Source organism: Dama dama, chromosome 15 (genome assembly GCF_033118175.1).
Source record: "Dama dama isolate Ldn47 chromosome 15, ASM3311817v1, whole genome shotgun sequence".
Taxonomy (NCBI): Eukaryota; Metazoa; Chordata; class Mammalia; order Artiodactyla; family Cervidae; genus Dama; species Dama dama.
Window position 1 is genome coordinate 7,644,709 of NC_083695.1, and position 20,705 is coordinate 7,665,413.

General features: G+C 38.3%; 1 protein-coding gene across 1 annotated transcript in view; it reads right to left on the reverse strand.

Moving 5' to 3' along the window:
• The window catches only part of RYR2 (ryanodine receptor 2), a 798,221-nt gene that overhangs the window by 19,390 nt on the left and 758,126 nt on the right, over nucleotides 1–20,705 (reverse strand). Inside the window, exons 99-100 of the mRNA XM_061161401.1 lie at nucleotides 19,035–19,181; nucleotides 16,265–16,399 (exon numbers count right to left, since the gene is read on the reverse strand). Of these exons, the coding sequence (XP_061017384.1) occupies nucleotides 16,265–16,399; nucleotides 19,035–19,181 (282 nt within the window). The remainder of the gene's footprint in view (nucleotides 1–16,264; nucleotides 16,400–19,034; nucleotides 19,182–20,705) is intronic.

Here is a 20,705-nt window from a genome sequence, read left to right on the forward strand (position 1 = left end):
CAGATCTGAAAGATACACGTGCACCCCAATGTTCATCGCAGCCCTGTTTAATAGCCAGGACATGGAAGCAACCTAGATGCCCATCCGCAGACGAATGGATAAGGAAGCTGTGGTACATATACGCCATGGAATATTACTCAGCCATTAAAAAGAATTCATTTGAATCAGTTCTAATGAGATGGATGAAACTGGAGCCCATTATACAGAGTGAAGTAAGCCAGAAAGATAAAGACCAATACAGTATACTAATGCATATATATGGAATTTAGAAAGATGGTAATGATAACCCTATATGCAAAACAGAAAAAGAGACACAGATGTACAGAACAGACTTTTGGACTCTGTGGGAGAAGGCGAGGGTGGGATGTTTCGAGAGATCAGCTTCAAAACATGTATAATATCTAGGGTGAAACAGATCACCAGCCCAGGTGGGATGCATGAGACAAGTGCTCGGGCCTGGTGCACTGGGAAAACCCAGAAGGATCGGGTAGAGAGGGAGGTGGGAGGGGGGATCGGGATGGGGAATACATGTAAATCCATGGCTGATTCATGTCAATGTATGACAAAAACCACTACAATATTGCAAAGTAATTAGCCTCCAACTAAAAAAAAAAAAAAAAAAGAACGTCTTCATTGGACTGTAGGTTTTAGAACACAAGTAATTGGCCCCTTGTCAGTTAGTATAAGAGCACTGATATGGTTGTCAAGACAAGGAACTGTAATTAAGTGGGGGAGAGAGAACAAGATGGCAGAGAAGTAGGTGGACGTGCAGCACATCTCTCTCCATGGATACAACAGGAATACACCTTCAGACACTGAAGTGCACGCAGAACACCAGCTGAGAGTGGACAAGAGTACCTGACCAGTGGAAAAGAATATATAGAACCACGCAAAACTCGGTAGGATGAAGGAACTAGGGGGAAAAACAGGAGTGTTAGTAGAATTGGACCTGCCCTCGGCAGGTGGGGGAACTGAAGCAGGGGTCCAATCCCCACATGGGGGCAATTCTCTGAGTCAGAGGGGAAACATTTAAGGCTGGGAGTGAAACAGATGATCTGTGGCAACCTAAATGGAATGAGACTCACACAGTCCTTGCCCTTGCCGCAACCACACATACCCTGGACAGGAACACTGGTCCCCTGGAAGGTGCAGCGGCTGGGAGCTGGAGTTTAGGGATTGTGGAGCAATCCCAGTGTGAGGGCTGATGTTGACTGTGGAGAGATGGATTGAGGGGATGTGAGGGAGGAGACTGTGGTGGGAAATGCCTGTGGAGGAAAGTCAGGCAGCCATGGAAGCAAGGTGATACTGCTGAGTCACGCAAAGTGGGTGGAACCATCACCATAGCCTCTCCTTCCCACAGGCCAGCACCAGCAGCTGAACAATAGACAGGCTGGCCCATCAAATGCCTAATGCACTGAACCTCAGAGTGGGACCTCACCCAGGATGCCCCTTTAAGTGCCTGATGCTCCATTCTACGGAGTAGGACCCAAGCCAGGGGGGCCCCCTCTATGTGCCTGCTGCACCGAACAACAGAGAAGGACCCCAGGCAAGGGAGCCCTCTAAGCACCTGAATGGGCAGAGCTACAAAGACTGGCCAAAGAGGCCTTCTGATCACCAGCTACAAGAGGTGCAAAAAAAGACTGATAGGGCCATAACTCCTGCAGGGGAGGCAGTCCATGTCCCTGCATATTTGGTGCCTCCAGGGTCCCCACAAGCCAAGCAGCTGTGCCACCTTCATGCTCACCTCTCACTGGGGCAGAGCTGCCACAGGCAAAAAAAGTCTTGCCTCTATGCATGCAGGGTCACTTCGGTCATGTGTGACTCTTTGCGACCCTGTAGACTGTGGCCTGCCAGGCTTCTGTCAGGAAGGGGGGTTCTCCAGGCAAGAATACTGGAGCGTATTTGCCAGTACTGGTTGCCATACCCTTCTAGAGCACTCTATTTCCTGCTGCTGTAGCTGCCAATCCCCCTGAGTACCTGGTGCTGCCAGAACCTCTGTGACCCAAGCAGCTGCACCACCTCCACACCTGGCCCTCACAGGGGCAAACCCAAGCCCTCCAGGGCAGCCTCAGGAGCAAACCCAGTGGATGACTCACATGTAGAGGTAAAAATAAAACCACAATTGAAACCCCGGGGCAGTGTGGTTAAGGAAGAAGATCCAAAACTTTCCCACCAGCTGTACAAGCTGCAGAATAAATCCACGAGATCCACTAGGCAGACTCTGTGTCTAAGGAATATATAAAAGGCCACTGAGAGCTCCAACAAAGGAAAACGCACTAGCTCTGATAGCTGTGGGCATTGGAGGCAAGAACACCCAGGAGCAGGACCAGATTAGAGTCTGAGCGGCCCCCACAGCAGGTCCATAGACCAGCACAGTGCTGGAGGGCATCCTGGGGAGGTGAGGTGGACTGTGACTCCCAGCGAGGGAAAGGACTCTGACAGCAGTGACTGAAGAAAAACATTTATTATTCTAATTTTTTGACTTGTTCTGTGGATTCTTCAGGATTTTTTTTTTTTTTTCATTTCTTATTTTCCTTTTCCCCCCTTATGTTGTAGTTGTCTATTTTATTGGCACTAAGAAATCCAATTAAGCTTTTTGAGTTTTGTTTTTTTGTTCCTCAGTCACATTTTTTATTGTTGTTATAAACCTCTACCGCTACGTTGGGCTTTTGCAATTCTCTAGAGTTTTCCTATTTTTTTTTCTTTTTAAGTTTTTAAACCTATTGTTATTTTTTCTACATTTATTCCTTTGTTTGCTTTTCCTACTGTTCTTTTCCTCTTGCAGTTCATCTTTAACATATATAAATCTTCTTTATCTACCTCTATTCAACTTTGCATATCTATTCTTTCTTTCTTTCTTTTCTTTCTCTCCTTTCCTCTCAACATATTTGTTAGGTTTATTTTCATTGCTTTATACCCCAGTTGGTACCTAGCTTTAGTTTTGTTTTCCAGTTTGTGCTTTAGTTAGTTTTGTTCTGCTAGATATAATTTTTGGTTTCCTTTGTTCGCTGGGTCAATCTATTGTACTTTATTTTTGTTGAACTGTTTTGATTTTGCTTACAGGTATATATATATGTGTGTGTGTATTCAGTCACACTTTTTATTGTTGCTATAAACCTCTGCCTATGTGTTGGGCTTTTGCAGATCTATGGAATTTTCCTTTTTTTTTTTTTTGCCCTTTTTCTTTCTTCTGGCATTTTTTTTTTCTTTTTCACTTTAAATTTTTAAAAATATATTCAATTTCTTCTACATTTATTCCTTTGTTTGCCTTTCCTGCTGTTATCTCCCCCTTGCATTTAATCTTTAATGTATATGAATCTTCTTCATCTACCTCTATTTAACTTTGCATATCTATTCTTTCTTTCCCACCCTCTCAACATATTTGTTAGTTTTCTTTTTATTGCTTTACTTCCCACTTAGCACCATGCTTTAGTTTTGTTTTACAGTTTGTGCTTTAGTTCTTAACTGGTAAATATAATTTTTTATTTTCTTTGTTTGCCAGGTCAATCTACTGTATTTTTGTTGGATTATTTAGACTTTGCTCATGGGTGTATATGTGTATGTGTATATTCCATTATTTTAATTATTATTTGCCTGATTTTATAACTGTCATTTGTCTGAGGTTCATCTTTGGTTTCTCGAATTGTGTATTTGTTTTAATCTCACTAAATGCCATAGCAAACCACCTGTGCAATCTTCGTTCCTGACCAGAGATCAAGCCCTGAGCATTTGCAGTGGGAGTACTGACTCCAAGACCCTAGACTGCCAGAGAACTAACCCTGCTGCTGTTACTGCTAAGTCACTTCAGTCGTGTCCGACTCTTCGCGACCCCATGGACTGCAGCCTACCAGGCTCCTCCATCCATGGGATTTTCCAGGCAAGAGTACTGGAGTGGGGTGCCATTGCCTTCTCTGAGAACTAACCCTAGGCAGCATCAAATAGTGAGAACTCACACAAAGGAAACCACATGAATACATCACCCAACCATCAATAGCACCCTATGCAGGATGCCTCATCTAAAAATCAAACAAAACAAAATACAAATCACCAGCAGACAGGATAACCACCTCACTCAGCCTTTCCCATCAGAGGAAAAACAAACAAATAAACAAAAAATCACCACAAATCTCACCCTATATGAAGCTTACACAAACTACTGGATGAACCTTAGGAGGGCAGAAACCAAAAGGAAGAAAGAATTCAACCTTCTTCAAGGAAACAATTCAACTTTCCTTGAAGTCTGGGAAAAGGAGACCTCAAACAAAATAAGTTAAAAAAAAAAAAAAAGAAAAGGCAGAGGAATACTAAACAAATGAAGGAACAAACTAGAGACACAGAAGTCCAAATAAATGAAGAGGAAATAGGGAAACTTCCTGAAAAAGAATTCAGAATAATGATAGTAAAGATGAACAAAAACCTTGAAAACAAAATGGAGAAAATGCAAGGCTTAATCAACAAAGACCTAGAAGAATTAAAGAACAAACATAAATAGAAAAACAATACAATTACTGAAATTAAAAATACTCTAGAAGGAATAAATAGCAGAATATCTGAAGCAGAAGAATGAATCAGTGAGCTGGAAGATAACATGGTGGAAATAACTTTTGAAGAGCAGAATAAAGTAAAAAGAATGAAAAGAACTGAGGACAGTCTCAGAGACTTCTGGGACCGTATCAAATGTACCATCATTCAAATTATAGGGGTCCCAGAAGAAGAAGAGAAAAAGAAAGGGTATGAGAAAATTTTTGAAGAGATTATAGTTGAAAATTTCCCCAACATGGAAAAAGAAATAGTCAATCAAGTCCAAGAGGCACAGAGATGGGACGGGGAGGGAGGTGGGAGGAGGTTCAGGATGGGGAACACATGTAAATCCATGGCTGACTCATGTCAGTGTATGGCAAAAACCACTACAATACTGTAAAGTAATTAGCCCCCAACTAATAAAAATAAATGAAAATAAATAAATAAATAAATAAAAAGTTAAAAAAAAAAAAAAAACAAGTCCAAGAGGCACAAAGACTACCATACCCAGGATAAACCCAAGGAGAAACACGCCAAGACACATACTAATCAAACTAACAAAGACTAAACACAAAGAAAGAATATTAAAAGCAGCAAGGGAGAAGCAACAAGTAACATACAAGGGAAACCCCATACGCTTAACAGCTGATCTTTCAGCAGAAACTCTGCAGGCCAGAAGGGAATGACAGGATATATTTAAAGTAATGAAAGGGAAAATTACAAGATTACTGTACCAGCAAGGATTGCATTCAAAATTGATGCAGAGATAAAAAGCTTTTCAGACAACCAAAAGTTAAGAGAATTTAACCACCAAACCAGCTTTCCAACAAATGTTAAAGGGACTTATATAGTCAAGAAACACAAGAGAAGAAAAAAGATCTACAAAATCAACCCAAAACAATTAAGAAAATGGCAATAGGAACATGTATATCAATAATTACTTTAAATATAAGTGGACTAAATGTTGCAACCAAAAGACACAGCCTGGCTGAATGGATACAAAAACAAGGCCCATATATATGCTGTCTACAAGAAACCCACTTCAGACCTAAAGACACATATAGACTGAAAATGAGAGGACGGAAAAATACATTCCCTCAAATGGAAATCAAACGAAAGCTGGAGTAGTAATCCTAATATCAGACAAAATAGACCTTAAAATAAAGAATATTACAAGAGATAAGGAAGGATGCTACATAATGATCAAGGCATCAATCCAAGAGGAAGACATAACAGTTGTAAATATCTATGCACCCAACACTCAAAACATAATACATCACTCTATACAAAAGACAAACATTAACAGACATAAAAGGAGAAACTGACAGTAACACAATAATAGTAGGAGACATTAACACCCCACTCACACCAATGGACAGGTCATCTAAACAAAATTAATAAAGAACACAAGTCTTAAATGATACATTAGATGAGATGGATCTCATTGATATCTTCAGGACATTCCATCCAAATTCAGAAGAATACGCCTTCTTCTCAAGTGCACATGGAACATTCTCCAGGATAGACCACATCTTGGGTCACAAATCAAACTTCAGTAAACTTAAGAAAACTGAAATCATATCAAGTATCTTCTCCAACCACAATGCTATGAGACTAGATATCAACTACAAGGAAAAAACTGTAAGAAACACAAACACATGGAGATTAAGCAATGCATTTCTAAATAACCAAGAGGTTACTGAAGAAATCAAAAGAAAAATAAAAAAATTTCTAGAAACAAATGACAATGAAAACATGACAACTCAAAACCTATGGGATGCAACAAAAGCAGTTTTAAGAGGAAAGTTTATAGCAATACAATCCTATCCTCAAGAAACAAAGAAAGCATCAAATAGACAACCTAACTTTACACCTAAAACAACGGAAAAAAGAAGAACAAAAAAATACTGAAGTTAGAGAAGGAAAGAAATCATAAATATCTCAGTAGACATAAATGAAAAAGAAATGAAAGAAACAATTAGTAAAGATTAATAAAACTAAAAGCTTGTTCTTTGAGAAGATAAACAAAATTGACAAACCTTTAGCCAAACTCATCAAGAAAAAAGGAGAGAAGAATCAAATCAACAAAGTTAGAAATGAAGAAGGAGAGGTTACAACAGACACTGCAGAAATATAAAGGATTACAAGAGACTATTATGAACAACCATATGAAAATAAATTGGATAAACTGGAAGAAATGGACAGATTCTTAGAAAAGTTCAATCTTCCAAGACTGAACCAGGAAGAAATAGAAATTATGAACAACCCAATTACAAGCACTGAAATTGATGCTAGGCTCAAAAATCTCCCCAAAAACAAAAGCCCAGGACCAGAGGGCTTCACAGGAGAATTCCATGAAACATTTAGAGAAGAGTTAATACCTATCCTTCTAAAACTCTTTCAAAAATTGCAGAGGAAGGAACACTTCCAAACTTATTCTACGAGGCCACCATCACCCTGACACCAAAACTAGGCAAAGACAACACAAAAAAAGAAAACTACAGGCCAATATCACTGATGAACATGGATGCAAAAATCCTCAACAAAATTTTAGCAAACAGAATTCAGCAACACATCAAAAAGCTCATACACCATGTTCAAGTTTGGTTTATTCCAGGGATGCAAGAACTGGATTCTTCAATATACACAAATCAATCAATGTGACACAGCATATTAACAAATTGAAAGATAAAAACCATATGATAATCTCAATAGATGTCAAAAAAGCCTTTGACAAAATTCAGCACCCATTTATGATTAAAACTCTTCAAAAAATGGGCATAGAAGGAACTCAATGCCAGAAAAACAAAGAGCCCAATCAAAAAGTTGGCTGATTCATATCAATGTATGACAAAACCCACTGAAATGTTGTGAAGTAATTAGCCTCCAACTAATAAAAAAATAAAATAAAATAAAAGCCAAAAAAAAACAAAAAGTGGGAAAAAGACCTAAACAGACATTTTTCCAAAGAAGACATACAGATGGCTAACACACGTGAAAAGATGCTCAACACTGCTCATTATTAGAGAAATGCAAATCAAAACTACAATGAGATATCACCTCATACCAGTCAGAATGACTATTGTCAAAAAGTCTACAAACAATAAATGCTGGAGAGGGTATGGAGATAAAGGAACACTCCTGCACTGTTGGTGGGAAGGTAAACTGATACAGCCAATATGGAAGACAGTATGGAGATTCCTTTAAAAACTAGGAATAAAACCACCATATGACCCAGCAATTCCACTCCTAGGCATATACCCTGAGGAAACCAAAACTGAAAGAGACACATGTATCCCATTGTTCATTGCAACACTATTTACAATAACTGGAACATGGAAGCAACCTAGATGTCCATCAACAGATGAATGGATAAAGAAGTTGTGGTACATATACACCATGGAATATTACTCAGCCATAAAAAGGAATGCATTTTCATCAGTTCTAATGAGGTGGATGAACCTAGAACCTATTATACAGAGTGAAGTAAGTCAGAAAGAAAAATTGTTCTAATGTGTTCTAATGTGTATATATGGAATCTAGAAAAATGGTACTGAAGAATTTATTTACAGGGCAACAGTGGAGAAACAGACATAGAGAATAGACTTATGGACATGGGGAGAGGGAAGAAGAGGGTGAGACGTACGGAAAGAGTAACATGGAAACTTACATTACCATATGTAAAATAGATAGCCAATGGGAGTTTGCTGTATGGCTCATGAAACACAAACAGGGGTCTGTATCAACCTGGAGGGGTGGGATGACAAGGGAGATGAGAGAAAGGTTGAAAAGGGAGGAGATATATGTATACCTATGGTTGTCTGAGGAGGCCTTACAAATAGCTGTGAAAAGGAGAAGTGAAAATCAAAGGAGAAAAGGAAAGATATTCCCATTTGAATGCAGAGTTCCAAAGAATAGCAAGGAGAGATAAGAAAGCCTTCCTCAGCAATCAATGCAAAGAAATAGAGGAAAACAACAGAATGGGAAAGACTAGAGATCTCTTCAAGAAAGTTAAAGATACCAAGGGAACATTTCATGCAAAGATGGGCTCAATAAAGGACAGAAATGGTAGGCACCTAACAGAAGCAGAAGATATTAAGAAGAGGTGGCAAGAATACACAGAAGAACTGTACAAAAAAGATCTTCATGATCCAGATAATCATGATGGTGTGATCACTCACCTAGAGCCAGACATCCTAGAATGCGAAGTCAAGTGGGCCTTAGAAAGCATCACAATGAACAAAGCTAGTGGAGGTGATGGAATTCCCAGCTGAGCTATTTCAAATCCTGAAAGATGATGCTGTGAAAGTGCTGACCTCAATATGTCACCAAATTTGGAAAACTCAGCAGTGGCCACAGGACTGGAAAAGGTCAGTTTTCATTCCAATCCCTAAGAAAGGCAACGCCAAAGAATGCTTAAACTACCGCACAACTGCACTCATCTCACATGCTAGTAAAGTAATGCTCAAAATTCTCCAAGCCAGGCTACAGCAATACGTGAACTGTGAACTTCCAGATGTTCAAGCTGGTTTTAGAAAAGGCAGAGGAACCAGAGATCAAATTGCCAACATCTGCTGGATCATCAAAAAAGCAAGAGAGCAAGAGAAAAACATCTATTTCTGCTTTACTGACTATGCCAAAGCCTTTGACTGTGTGGATCGCAATAAACTGTGGAAAATTCTGAAAGAGATGGGAATACCAGACCAGCTGACCTGCCTCTTGAGAAACCTATATGTAGATCAGGAAGCAACAGTTAGAACTGGACATGGAACAACAGACTGGTTCCAAATAAGAAAAGGAGTACGTCAAGGCTGTATATTGTCACCCTGCTTATTTAACTTATATGCAGAGTACATCATGAGAAACGCTGGGCTGGAAGAAGCACAAGCTGGAATCAAGATTGCCGGGAGAAATATCAATAACCTCAGGTACGCAGATGACACCACCCTTCTGGCAGAAAGTGAAGAGGAACTAAAAAGCCTCTTGATGACAGTGAAAGAGGAGAGTGAAAAAGTTGGCTTAAAGCTCAACATTCAGAAAACTAAGATCATGGCATCTGGTCCCATCACTTCATGGGAAATAGATGGGGAAACAGTGGCAGACTTCATTTTTTGGGCTCCAAAATCACTGCAGTCATGAAATTAAAAGACACTTACTCCTTGGAAGGAAAGTTATGGCCAACCTAGATAGCATATTAAAAAGCAGAGACATTACTTTGCCAACAAAGGTTCATCTAGTCGAGGCTATGGCCTTTCCAGTGGTCATGTATGGATGTGAGAGTTGGACTGTGAAGAAAGCTGAGCGCCGAAAAATTGATGCTTTTGAACTGTGGTGTTGGAGAAGACTCCTGAGAGTCCCTTGGACTGCAAGGAGATCCAACCAGTCCATCCTAAAGGAGATCAGTCCTGGGTGTTCATTGGAAGGACTGATGCTGAAGCTGAAACCCCAGTACTTTGGCCACTTCATGCGAAGAGTTGACTCATTGGAAATGACCCTGATGCTGGAAGGGATTGGGGGCAGGAGGAGAAGGGGACGACAGAGGATGAGATGGCTGGATGGTGTCACCGTCTTGACGGACATGAGTTTGAGTGAACTCCGGGAGTTGGTGATGGACAGGGAGGCCTGGTATGCTTCGATTCATGGGGTCACAAAGAGTCGGACACGACTGAGCGACTGAACTGATGGCTGAATCATGTTGAGGTTTGACAGAAAACAGCAAAGTTCTGTAAGGCAATTATCCTTCAATAAAAAATTAATTAAAAAGAAAAACCTTTGGATACCACATTAATTTCTTATAACTATTTGTCTAAAACAGTGCTTGAAACTGTTAACAGTGAATATGTGGGAAGAGAAAGTTTTATTTTCCCTTATATACTCTTACATACTATTGGAATTATTTTTACCATATGAATTTCTTGCTCTTATTAAGAAAAACTGGGGGCTATATGTTTTTCTCCATATCTATCTTCACATGTGCTTAACTGCGGCCACATGAAGCAGAATCATTATTGCAGCTGCTCACTATTTACTTAATGAACTTGCACAGTTCATCCGTTTCTGGCTTTTCCTCCTTATAAGCTTTGTTTGTAATCCGTCCTGCCCCCTTGGGCTGGGGACCCAGTTTGGACAATCTTCCTGCCTATGGTCTGGCCCTTCTCTGTGTCCAATTCTGGCCCTTTAACTCCTCACAATAATACCTACTGTGAGTCAACAGTGGATCAACTGCAGTTCCCAGTTCAGGTCCTAGAATCCTAGCTCTCCAAGTCCTGCCTGTTTGACACGTATGTGACTAAGATCATCCAGATAATTCCTGCTGATGTAGACTTTGGATTACAATTTGGCTCCCCACATAGAGTTTTTCTATGGGAAAAAGACTATCAGCTTGTTATTTGAACTCAATGTGTGGAATGTGAGTACTCTGACTCATATGTATGACTCAGGATTCTGGTTACTGTGAGTCTGTCTTCAGGCGAATGATCCACTTTTACTTTCTAGATATTAAAGTTGAAAACAAGACCATGGGATGAGGCTAAATTACTGAGGTAAACATCTTCTTCTTTTTAGATTTCTCTTCAGCCGCCTAGCCTCTCCTGGCAGTATCCTTATCTCACTGCTCACCTTCACTCTATAATAGCACTAAGAACTCTAAGGAGGGGATTCTACCATATTTCATTAAAATGAAATATGGCCATTCTGTGAAAAGACAGAGTTTTGTGGATGTGATCAGTTAGACTTAATAAGATACCAAAGTTCTTAATAAGAAAACGAGTAAAATGCACAATTCACCAATGGAATTTTGATACAGATTTTCCCAGCATTCTCCTTCATTATCAGAAGTTATGAGCAGAAATATCAGAGAGATGGCTGTTGTGTTAGAATAGAAGGAAGTGTGGTGGTCACCCACTCACTGGGGTGACAGGCTTTCAGCTATCAGATTATCATTCTGCTCCTGAAAAGGGAAATTCTTTTATCTACCTTCCTTTTCAGAGAATCAGCTTCAACCTGATAATAGAAGCTGGAGGGGCAATGCTGGGCAGCAAAAAGATTTACGACTTCAGAAAATCTGTGTAATGAGGAAGGAACATGCCTGGTGCTACACAAACCTGGCCAGGGCAGTTGTTAATTCTCAAGATTTAATGTTCAGTGACCTTCCCCCTTGGTCTACCTCCTAAACTAATACATTCTGGGGTTAATCATTGTTTACGTTGCCTTTAGGGAACACTGGAAGAGTAGCAGTTTCTAGTGAACTGGTGGTTTGATCCCTGGATGGGGAAGATCCCCTGGAGGAGGGCTTGGCAACCCACTCCGGTATTCTTGCCTGGAGAATCCCAAGGAGAGAGGAGCCTGGCGGGCTACAGTCCATAAGGTTGCAGAGTCAGACACGACTGAAGTGACTTAGCATGCACGCATGCACACACACACACACACACACACACACACACACACACAAATATCCTTGTAAGATCTTTATCTTGGAAAAAGAAAAAAAGCGGGGATAGGGACGAGTAACAGACACACGGAGAGAAAAGGAGAGATTGACTCTAGAGAAAAACAAATTATTCCTTGAGAAAATAAGGTAAAATAAGTAATTTAGAACAATTACCTAAGCAGGTTACTTCCCTAGGAGTATACTTTTTATTTCAACCGCCTAGAAAGCTTTTTCCAAAATACATGGGTCTTTATATCTTCCCTACAGTTTCTGACTCAAGGGATCTGGGGTTGGTCTTGAAGATCTGTGGATTTACAAAGATTTTTCCTGGTGATTCCTCTAAGCATCTGAGGCTGAAAACCACTCCTTTTGTGATGAATGGCCTCATATATGACATGTCAGTCTCCCAAGCTACAATCTGCTTTTTGCTCTGAACTTTAAAACTTCAGATTACTCTTCACTTTCTCCTCCTACATTCATGGTGAAGAGGTTCAAATTCTATCAGGTTACTCCTGGTTTAATTAGATTCTCTGGCTCAAAAAATACCATGACCCTAAATAAATAAATAAGTAAAGAAAGAAGGAAAGAAATTTAAGTATGAATCATCACTAAGTCTGCAAAACTGCAGTCACAGTGCCACCTGCTGTAAGTTATGAAACACTGACGGCTGAATTAGATCCTTGGGAAAACCTGCAGTGTTCCTTGAGACCCAAAGAAGTGAGGAAAACCTATCTCAGATGAAAATACTAGATTTTACTCATTGAAAAAGAAATGTGAAGGAGACTGGCATAAAGGATTCTCTAGGGGAATTACAGTAATTAAATCCGACCATTTCCTACTCCATAATTTCGTCTTGCTAGATATTTGGTTTTACTAAGCCTCCACTTTTAATAAACTCTACGGATGTTGGCATCTTCAAAATCTACCCACACAAGCATTTGTAAGAGGCAAACTAAAAGGGGTTTTCAGATCTAAAGGGTTTCCCTCGTAGCTCAGCTGGTAAAGAATCCACCTGTAATGCAGACGACCCTGGTGTGATTCCTGGGTTGGGAAGATCCCCTAGAGAAGGGAACGGCTACCCACTCCAGTATTCTTGCCTGGAGAAGTCCATGGACAGCTGAGCCTGGCAGGTTAAAGTCCATGGGGTTGCAAAGAGTCAGACTCAACTGAGCAACTTTCACTTTTCAGATCTAAAACTGAAAGGTTACTCTAGATAATGTGGCCTCACACAATAGTTATTAAGGCCAATCAACTGGATTTGAATGTGTGCGAAACTACTCAGTCTCTTGTCTGGTTCAACTTGACTGACCACAGTACATAGTCACAAGAGAGGTAGCAACTGAGGTGTGGTTGGTGTCTTGGGACTGAGTCTTCTTCTGTAAGAAACACACACCCAGGATGAAAACTGTGATGCCTCCAACCTCGCCTCAGTCAAAGGCAAGGTACATTTATGTGTAGAGACAGAAATACCCAAGACAGAGTTGGTCAGAGGTAGTCTAATCTATATGGACAGAAATTCTTCAAAATGAAGAAAATCCTGGCTATAGCTCAGTTCTAAGCCCATAGTTGAAAAGATCAGCAAGCCTATTTCCTCATCTGCAGGTGAGGCAAACTCCTCTACCTTCTTTATGTCATGTCACTGGGTAAAATCAGTCAGATAAAGGCAGTGGTCTTCCTAACCCACCTCTTGTTCAAATAATGCATGGATTCTTCTCATAATAAGTCCACTGACAAAATTTACAAAAGCAATGGAAATTCATTCTGAGAGCAAAATTCAAAATGTAGTCATCTAAGGATACCATTGGAACAACTTGAACAGGGTCAACGATGACTCATGATGTGACAAGGAGAGTCCAGGACGTTTGGCAGCGGGGGTGGGAGGTGGTCTTGCCGTGGTGGGAGAGGGGAAACTAAGTCACATATTGTTCCCACTCTGTAACACAGGCCACTGCATATCCCTGTCTGAAACCACTCCTCCTTTCCATCAGTCTTGAGGGGTTCACTGAACATCATACCCTCTGGGGCTGAATGACTCCAGACAAACTTTATGACCCAAGGCTTATGAATTCTGAGATTTAGAACCTCTGTGGTGTTTCTCCCACAGAGATGGATCTCCCGTGGGTCAGTGTAGGCACAAATGCCCTTTGTGTCTTGTTGCCTCCTGCAGTCCCCCACTCCCCTGCCTGCCTCTGGCCAGCCACTACCCCAAGTCTTGAGGGTCACGGGACACAGACAACAATGTGGTTTTAAAGGCAGCACACAGAAGAGGAGTTGAAGGATCTCTAAAGTACTTTCCTCCCTGGGCCTGGAATGGCAGGGTAGGGATGTGGAGAAGCAGGAAGAGGTGTTAGCGACTCTGGTGAAGGTTATTACTAGTGATTAGGCAGTCTGCCAGCGCCTAAGTTTTCTCTCTCCTTTATCTGTGACCCTAATTCCTGTAAGAACACTTGTTAACAGTTTCTTATGTATCCTTCCAGAAAAATCATACACATAGTCCAACATATCTAATATATATATTTGTATGAGTGTGTGATCTTGTACGTTAGGCTTCTATCACAATACTGTTCAGGATCTTGCTTTTTTACCCCACTTAAATACAATTTGTATGTCTTTGCATATTAGCATATTCAAACATATCTATTATTCGAAAAAGCTACATACTTTTCCATTATATGGATCTACCATAATTTATTTAATTAGGACCCTATAGATGATAATTTATATTATTTCAATTTGTGATAGCAACTAATATCCTTGAATATACAGAGACATATTTATGAATGAAATTAGATCAGTTAATAGCAGTGGGACATAAGTATAAATCAAAGATTAATACACTTAAAAATCTGATAATCATTATAAAATTTCTCTAAAATTGCTGTTAACTTCCTACTAATGTTCAGGAAGATGCCAGTTTTTCAATCAATTCAATAACTCTAGGTATTAACAGTCTTTAGGTGGCAACTGAGTGTTTTGATTTGCATTCTTAAACTTATGATAAAGCTGAGCATCTTTCCATATTTACAACCTCAATTTATTTTACAGTGAATTATCTAGTCATATAATTTGCTTGTTTTTCTTCTTCTGGATGTGGTTAAGACTTTATAAATTACGGAAACTGGCTCTTTGTTACAGTGTTCAGTGTGTTTTTGTTAGCCTGTCATCTGCCTTTGAAAAGAAACAACTATAAGGAAAATCTTAAAGTAATTTTTTGTGCTTGCATGAGTCCTAGGTTTTATGTCATACAAACTCCTTTCCCCATTAAAAAATTGTTATTATTTCAAAAGTCAAATTCTGTTTTAACTTTCATTCATTTTTTCTTTCTTTTGCACTGAAGTTTATTTATTGATATTTCATTTGGGATTTATTTTGATGTAAAGAATTTGGCTGGCATTCATTTTTATCAATTTTCCCCCAAAAGCATGTCCATGGTACTTACTTCTACCATTTATTGACTTATTTTTCATTTTATAATTTCTAAAGCCACTTTTATCATTCTTTTAATTTCCGTGTGTATCTAAACCTATTTCTAGACTATTCCATTGTTCTGTCATTCTCTAGTATGAAAATTGTCTTCATTACTAGTCTTTTATAATGTTAGTAGTTCTGTCTCATTATTCCTTTGAGATGTTTATTTTTTCCTAGAGTAATTTTAGCACCATTATATCTATCTCTTTAACTTATACCAACCTCAGTGGTATACATGTCTCAACTTGGAGCTCATTGAAGGATTCATCTACTTCCAGGTAATGGTTAATATATTGTCTAATTTTTACTTCCTAGTCTAGGATCCCATGTATGGTAATTTCTGATTTGCCAGTATCCAAGATGCAGGTTACAGAAGAGTGATAAAACAATATAAAAGCTTTAATGTCTGTTGATTTTAAAATCAAGAGTAAGAGTAATTTAAGCCAGGATACTCAATATAAAAAGTACTTTTGGACATCAGTAATTTCAGCTAACATCATTAAGGTGAACAAATACCTAAGCCTTCAAAATGTTCTACAAGGAAATAACTTTACCTGCTGTCCTAGAATATATGAACAATGGGTTAAAGGGTTTACATTAATCCTTCCAGTTCTAAGGACTTTACTTGGTATTCTATTGATTATCAGGCTGACGCAGCAGATGTGCAAAACTGGCAGAAATGCTCCATGTTCCACAAAACATGAAAATCTTTAAAAAGCCACACAGCTTTTTGCTGTATACACTACTTTATATTTTGCACTCTGAAAGAATAAGTATACAGTTCTTTGAACCGAATAAGCAGGAGAATTTTTTTCACTCATATGAGATCAGAGTGTGTGAACTTACCGTTAGCATGTCATCACATTTCATGTCTGGTGTATCGCCATCTTCACTTTTATTGTAGAATTTTCGGAAAAAATTGAATGCCACGACAGTATATAGGTATACAACAACAGCCAATAAGCCAACAGTTAATACAAGCTGGAAAGCAATGTGACATTGAACATATATTAGAAATACAAATCAGTGGATTTACTGACTAAAAGCTAATGGAATCCACACCTTATAATCATCCTTTTCTTATACCCTCAGTGGGGAAGCCTATTTTCATGGTCTGTTTATTTTAGCACATTGTCAGATTACTTTATGTAAAACTTGACTACTTGATTGGCTAATAAAGGCATGCTATAACTGGAATATGAAAAATCGCTGATTTAGTTTCCTATCCAAATTCAATTTGGATAATTATTAATTAATATTTATTTTAATAAAATTTAATTATTTAAAATAATTATTTTAATAATATTAATAAGCAGCTTAATATGTTCATTTTTCTATTATCTAAATATTTGGTGGTAGATACTATACCAAATACTTTCTTTTCATAAGGTCTGTTCCTTTTAAATAATTTACATTCCTAATAAAAACTATCTCATTTTTGTTATGATAGTAAGAGGGGTTGTAAATCATGTTTTCCTTCAATAACATCCTAAAATAGGAATTTCTTCTAACACCTGGAAATGAATAACTGTTAATAGTATGTAATATAAATATTAAAAAAATAAAAACTAAGAAGTCTGGCTTTGTTACTATAAAGCAGTGATCAAAGGGAAAGACTCCTTTAGTTACATTTTTACTTTTTTGGCTATGCCACATAGCATGTAGGATCTTAGTTTCCCAGCCAGGGATTGAACCCATGCCCCCTGCACTGGAAGGATCAGAGTCTTAACCACTGGACTGCCAAGGAAGTACTGGGAAAAACACTTCAAAATAGTGTTAGTTATTTGGTATTAAAGGCTAATTTTCTCGTTGTATAAATAAAATTCACAGTCTGAAAGGTCTTCTTTCAGCTGCACGTAATTTTTAATTCCAAACTAAACACTATATATATATATATATATATGCATGTATATATAAACACATTTTGGGAATATTTATATATATGAATATACACATAATTTGTATATGAATATTTTGGGGGCTATCCTGGTGGCTCGGATATAAAGAATCTGCCTGTAATGCGGGAGACCTGGGTTCAATCCCTGGTTTGGGAAGATCCCCTGGAGAAGGGAAAGGCTACCCACTCCAGTATTCTTGCCTGGAGAATTCCATAGACAGAGGAGCCTGGCGGGGTTGCAAAGAGTCAGACACTACTGAGCAAAACAGTTTCACTTTCATGTATATTTTTTAAATGTGCTTTCCACCAAGTTGGTGAAAATACTTTTCTGGTTCCATCATAGAAATTCTAAGCACACTAAAATACATTATTTTTTATGTCAACTTCCTCTGATTACAACATACCCCTTATGTTGTGGTGGCATATATTAAGTCTTATAAAAATCACTTTATAATCATCTGAAATAAAACATGTCTTAATAGAGGGCTTACTTCACTCCTATAAATTAAGTACAAAGCCACTGTAAATTTTACATGTTTACTATAAGACTAAGCTCTCTATATCTCTGCAAATGGAAATCTGATACCTCAAAAAGAGAGGGAATAGAATTTAGAAACAAGCAAAAGTTTAGAAATTGAGAATAGTGCTAGATTTTTTGTGTGAAAACACTCCACAGATTCAGCATCTCCAATTCTTTGAATATGCTTGGAGCTCAAAATTAATCTACTAACTGACCAACAAATAATCACAGTATAGTTTTTGTCACTGGATTTATGCCGTGCCATGCATACCATACTCATATTCAGAAACTAGAGTGACATATATAAGAACAGTATGCTGAAATTTAGAAAACTGAAGGTCATGATAATGTGAATTTAACTGTGGATATAGTTCAAGGTTTTAGGAAGGGCACCAATTTTAAAATATGGTGGATTATAAAATTCTGGAAAAAGAAGGACTCTTTTATTCCAAGTAAATAACATAGAATGTGTTACCTCTCAGTGGACACTTGATAAATAGAGAATGAATTGATAAGTTTATTAATAATGAACACTTTAACATTACAAGTGTGTTGCATTAGAACATAAGCTGATTATCTGAAATTAAGCCAACTTTCTTCCAAGTAAGCATGACCTGTCAGGTGTGAAACATTATTATTCTTTTTGCCCAATATAAAAGTGGAGAAAAGAGCCCAGGAATATCCGGTTTAAAATACTGTATTAAATTACAGATGCAGCATCTGTTTTATTAATAATGCAACTAGTGTGTTAGGATGTTGTAGCATACTTTGGTTTCCCCACAGTATCAAACATAGCAAATACCATATTAGGAATAAAACAATAACCATTTTCCTGAGAATTTACTGTGCCAGGGCCTATGCTAAGACCTCCACGTTTATGTTTTTATTTCAAATTCTCACAAAACCCTGGCAAGGTAGGTACTTTTGTTGTTTTCCTTCAAAATGAGGGAGTTGAGATTTAGGAATGGTAAATAATTTATCCAGGGTCACAAAGCTAAATCAGTCAAACCAAGACTTGAACGTAGGTCTAGGGGGCTCCCAAACTACAAATCCTTATGGTTTCTAGGAGAAAAAGCACAGCTCCTCTATCCACAAAGGCTTTAAAACTGTACACTGTCATTTGAGGTTTGGTTTTACTTCCGTTGGAATATTTGTTAGTTTTTAAGTTTTTGCAGGGGAAAGAAAAGATAAACTTTTACCTGTTTGCCATTGTGAGTTACTGATGACAAGATGGTTCTTAATGTCTTGAATCCCATAGCAATGTCCAGAAGATGAGCAGCAAAAAAAAAGTTATTGTAGTGTCCAAGAATGGACATGGTCATATACCAGGCAAGGTAGAGGAAGGACTATTAAGATGAAATGAGAGAAAAGAATGTCAGAAAATAGAATATATATTATTGTCAAAAGCTACTCTGATATTCTAACTGCTCCATTGACTTTATCTTTTGATTATCTATTCATATAATTCCAATTAGTTATATGAGTTTGTGTATCTTATTTTTATTTAGTTCATTCTGCAGGGTTCAATGCCATCCATTCTCTCCTTTACACTAGATTGGTTGTTTTTATTTATTCTCCCACAGAGAAAAATGAATTGACTTACTATTCAACAGCAGCTTATATCAATCAGCCTCAGCGCTATCGATAGTTTGGGCCAGTTAATTCTTTGTCATGGGTACCATCGTGTGCATTGTAGGATGGTTTGTAAACAGCATCCCTGGTCTCTATTCATCAGTTGCCACTAGCATTCCATTTTCCCAGTCATGACAACCCAAAATATCTTTATATGTTGCCACATGTGGCTGAGTTGAGGTGACCTTCTTTTTATCCAGGGAAGCTGCTTCCACTGTTAGGTGAAAAGTTAGCTGAAAGATACCTTAACTAGCAGTTGACAAAAGATATTTCAAGACTTGAGTTTGAGCTCTTTGGAGAGTTCTCTAAGATACCCAGGATTCTGGGCCATGACTGGATGAGGCAGGGGTGGAGACAGAGGTTAGAGTATGCAGGGGAGGGGTGTCACAGGTCTTTAGGAGAATGGAAGTAAGGTTCACTATAAAAGTCTGTGCTAAAATTAGAGTGAGATTTTTTTAGACTAAATGAGATGTCCAAGGAAGAAAGCACAGAAGAGAGAACAGCAGAAGGACTTAGGGGATGTTCTTACGTTCCTTTCTGAGTGGATGTGAGAAGATGGTAAAAAAAGTAAGAAGCAAGAATGAGGGGATGAGCCGAGATCTACAGAAAAAATTGTAGTCAATGTATTCAGCCATGTTTCGTGATTCTCTCCCACAACTCCCCAGCAGCAAATAGTATCACTAAAAACAATTGACAGTAACAGTTATTTAAACTGAAAATTCGAAGAGTCAAAAACGTCAGGCTATTGAACCAATGAGGTAGTATAATGTGATTCTTTGCCTTGGACAGCTGGTGGCTTTTAGTCATGGGTGATTTTTTTCATAATATTTGTACATATATGTGGGTCCTATGTTTTACTCATAGGCTCTTTGATAAAAGGAAGATCCATCAAGAAAAAGAACACAATAATGTACTTGGCAGAAACAAATGGATTGCAACTAATGTTAAGAAAAACTTTTAGAAACTTATTGAGAACTTTCTAACATCTGTAAAAATTTTGAAGAATGCCATTGTTCAACTAAAACCTGAATGAAAATACACATGAATTTTCATCTCAGTTTCATCTTCTTGTGTAAATATATTTTCATTTTAATCTTTCAGCTGTTGAAAGAAATGGAATGAGAGATGGGCTGATGAATCATGTACTTCTGTGGGTCTTTCTCAGATATGGTCAGTACTAAATGAACCGATGTTTGAATAACTTTCTTAAGTAGCCATCTTTCCACCTGATGAAAACC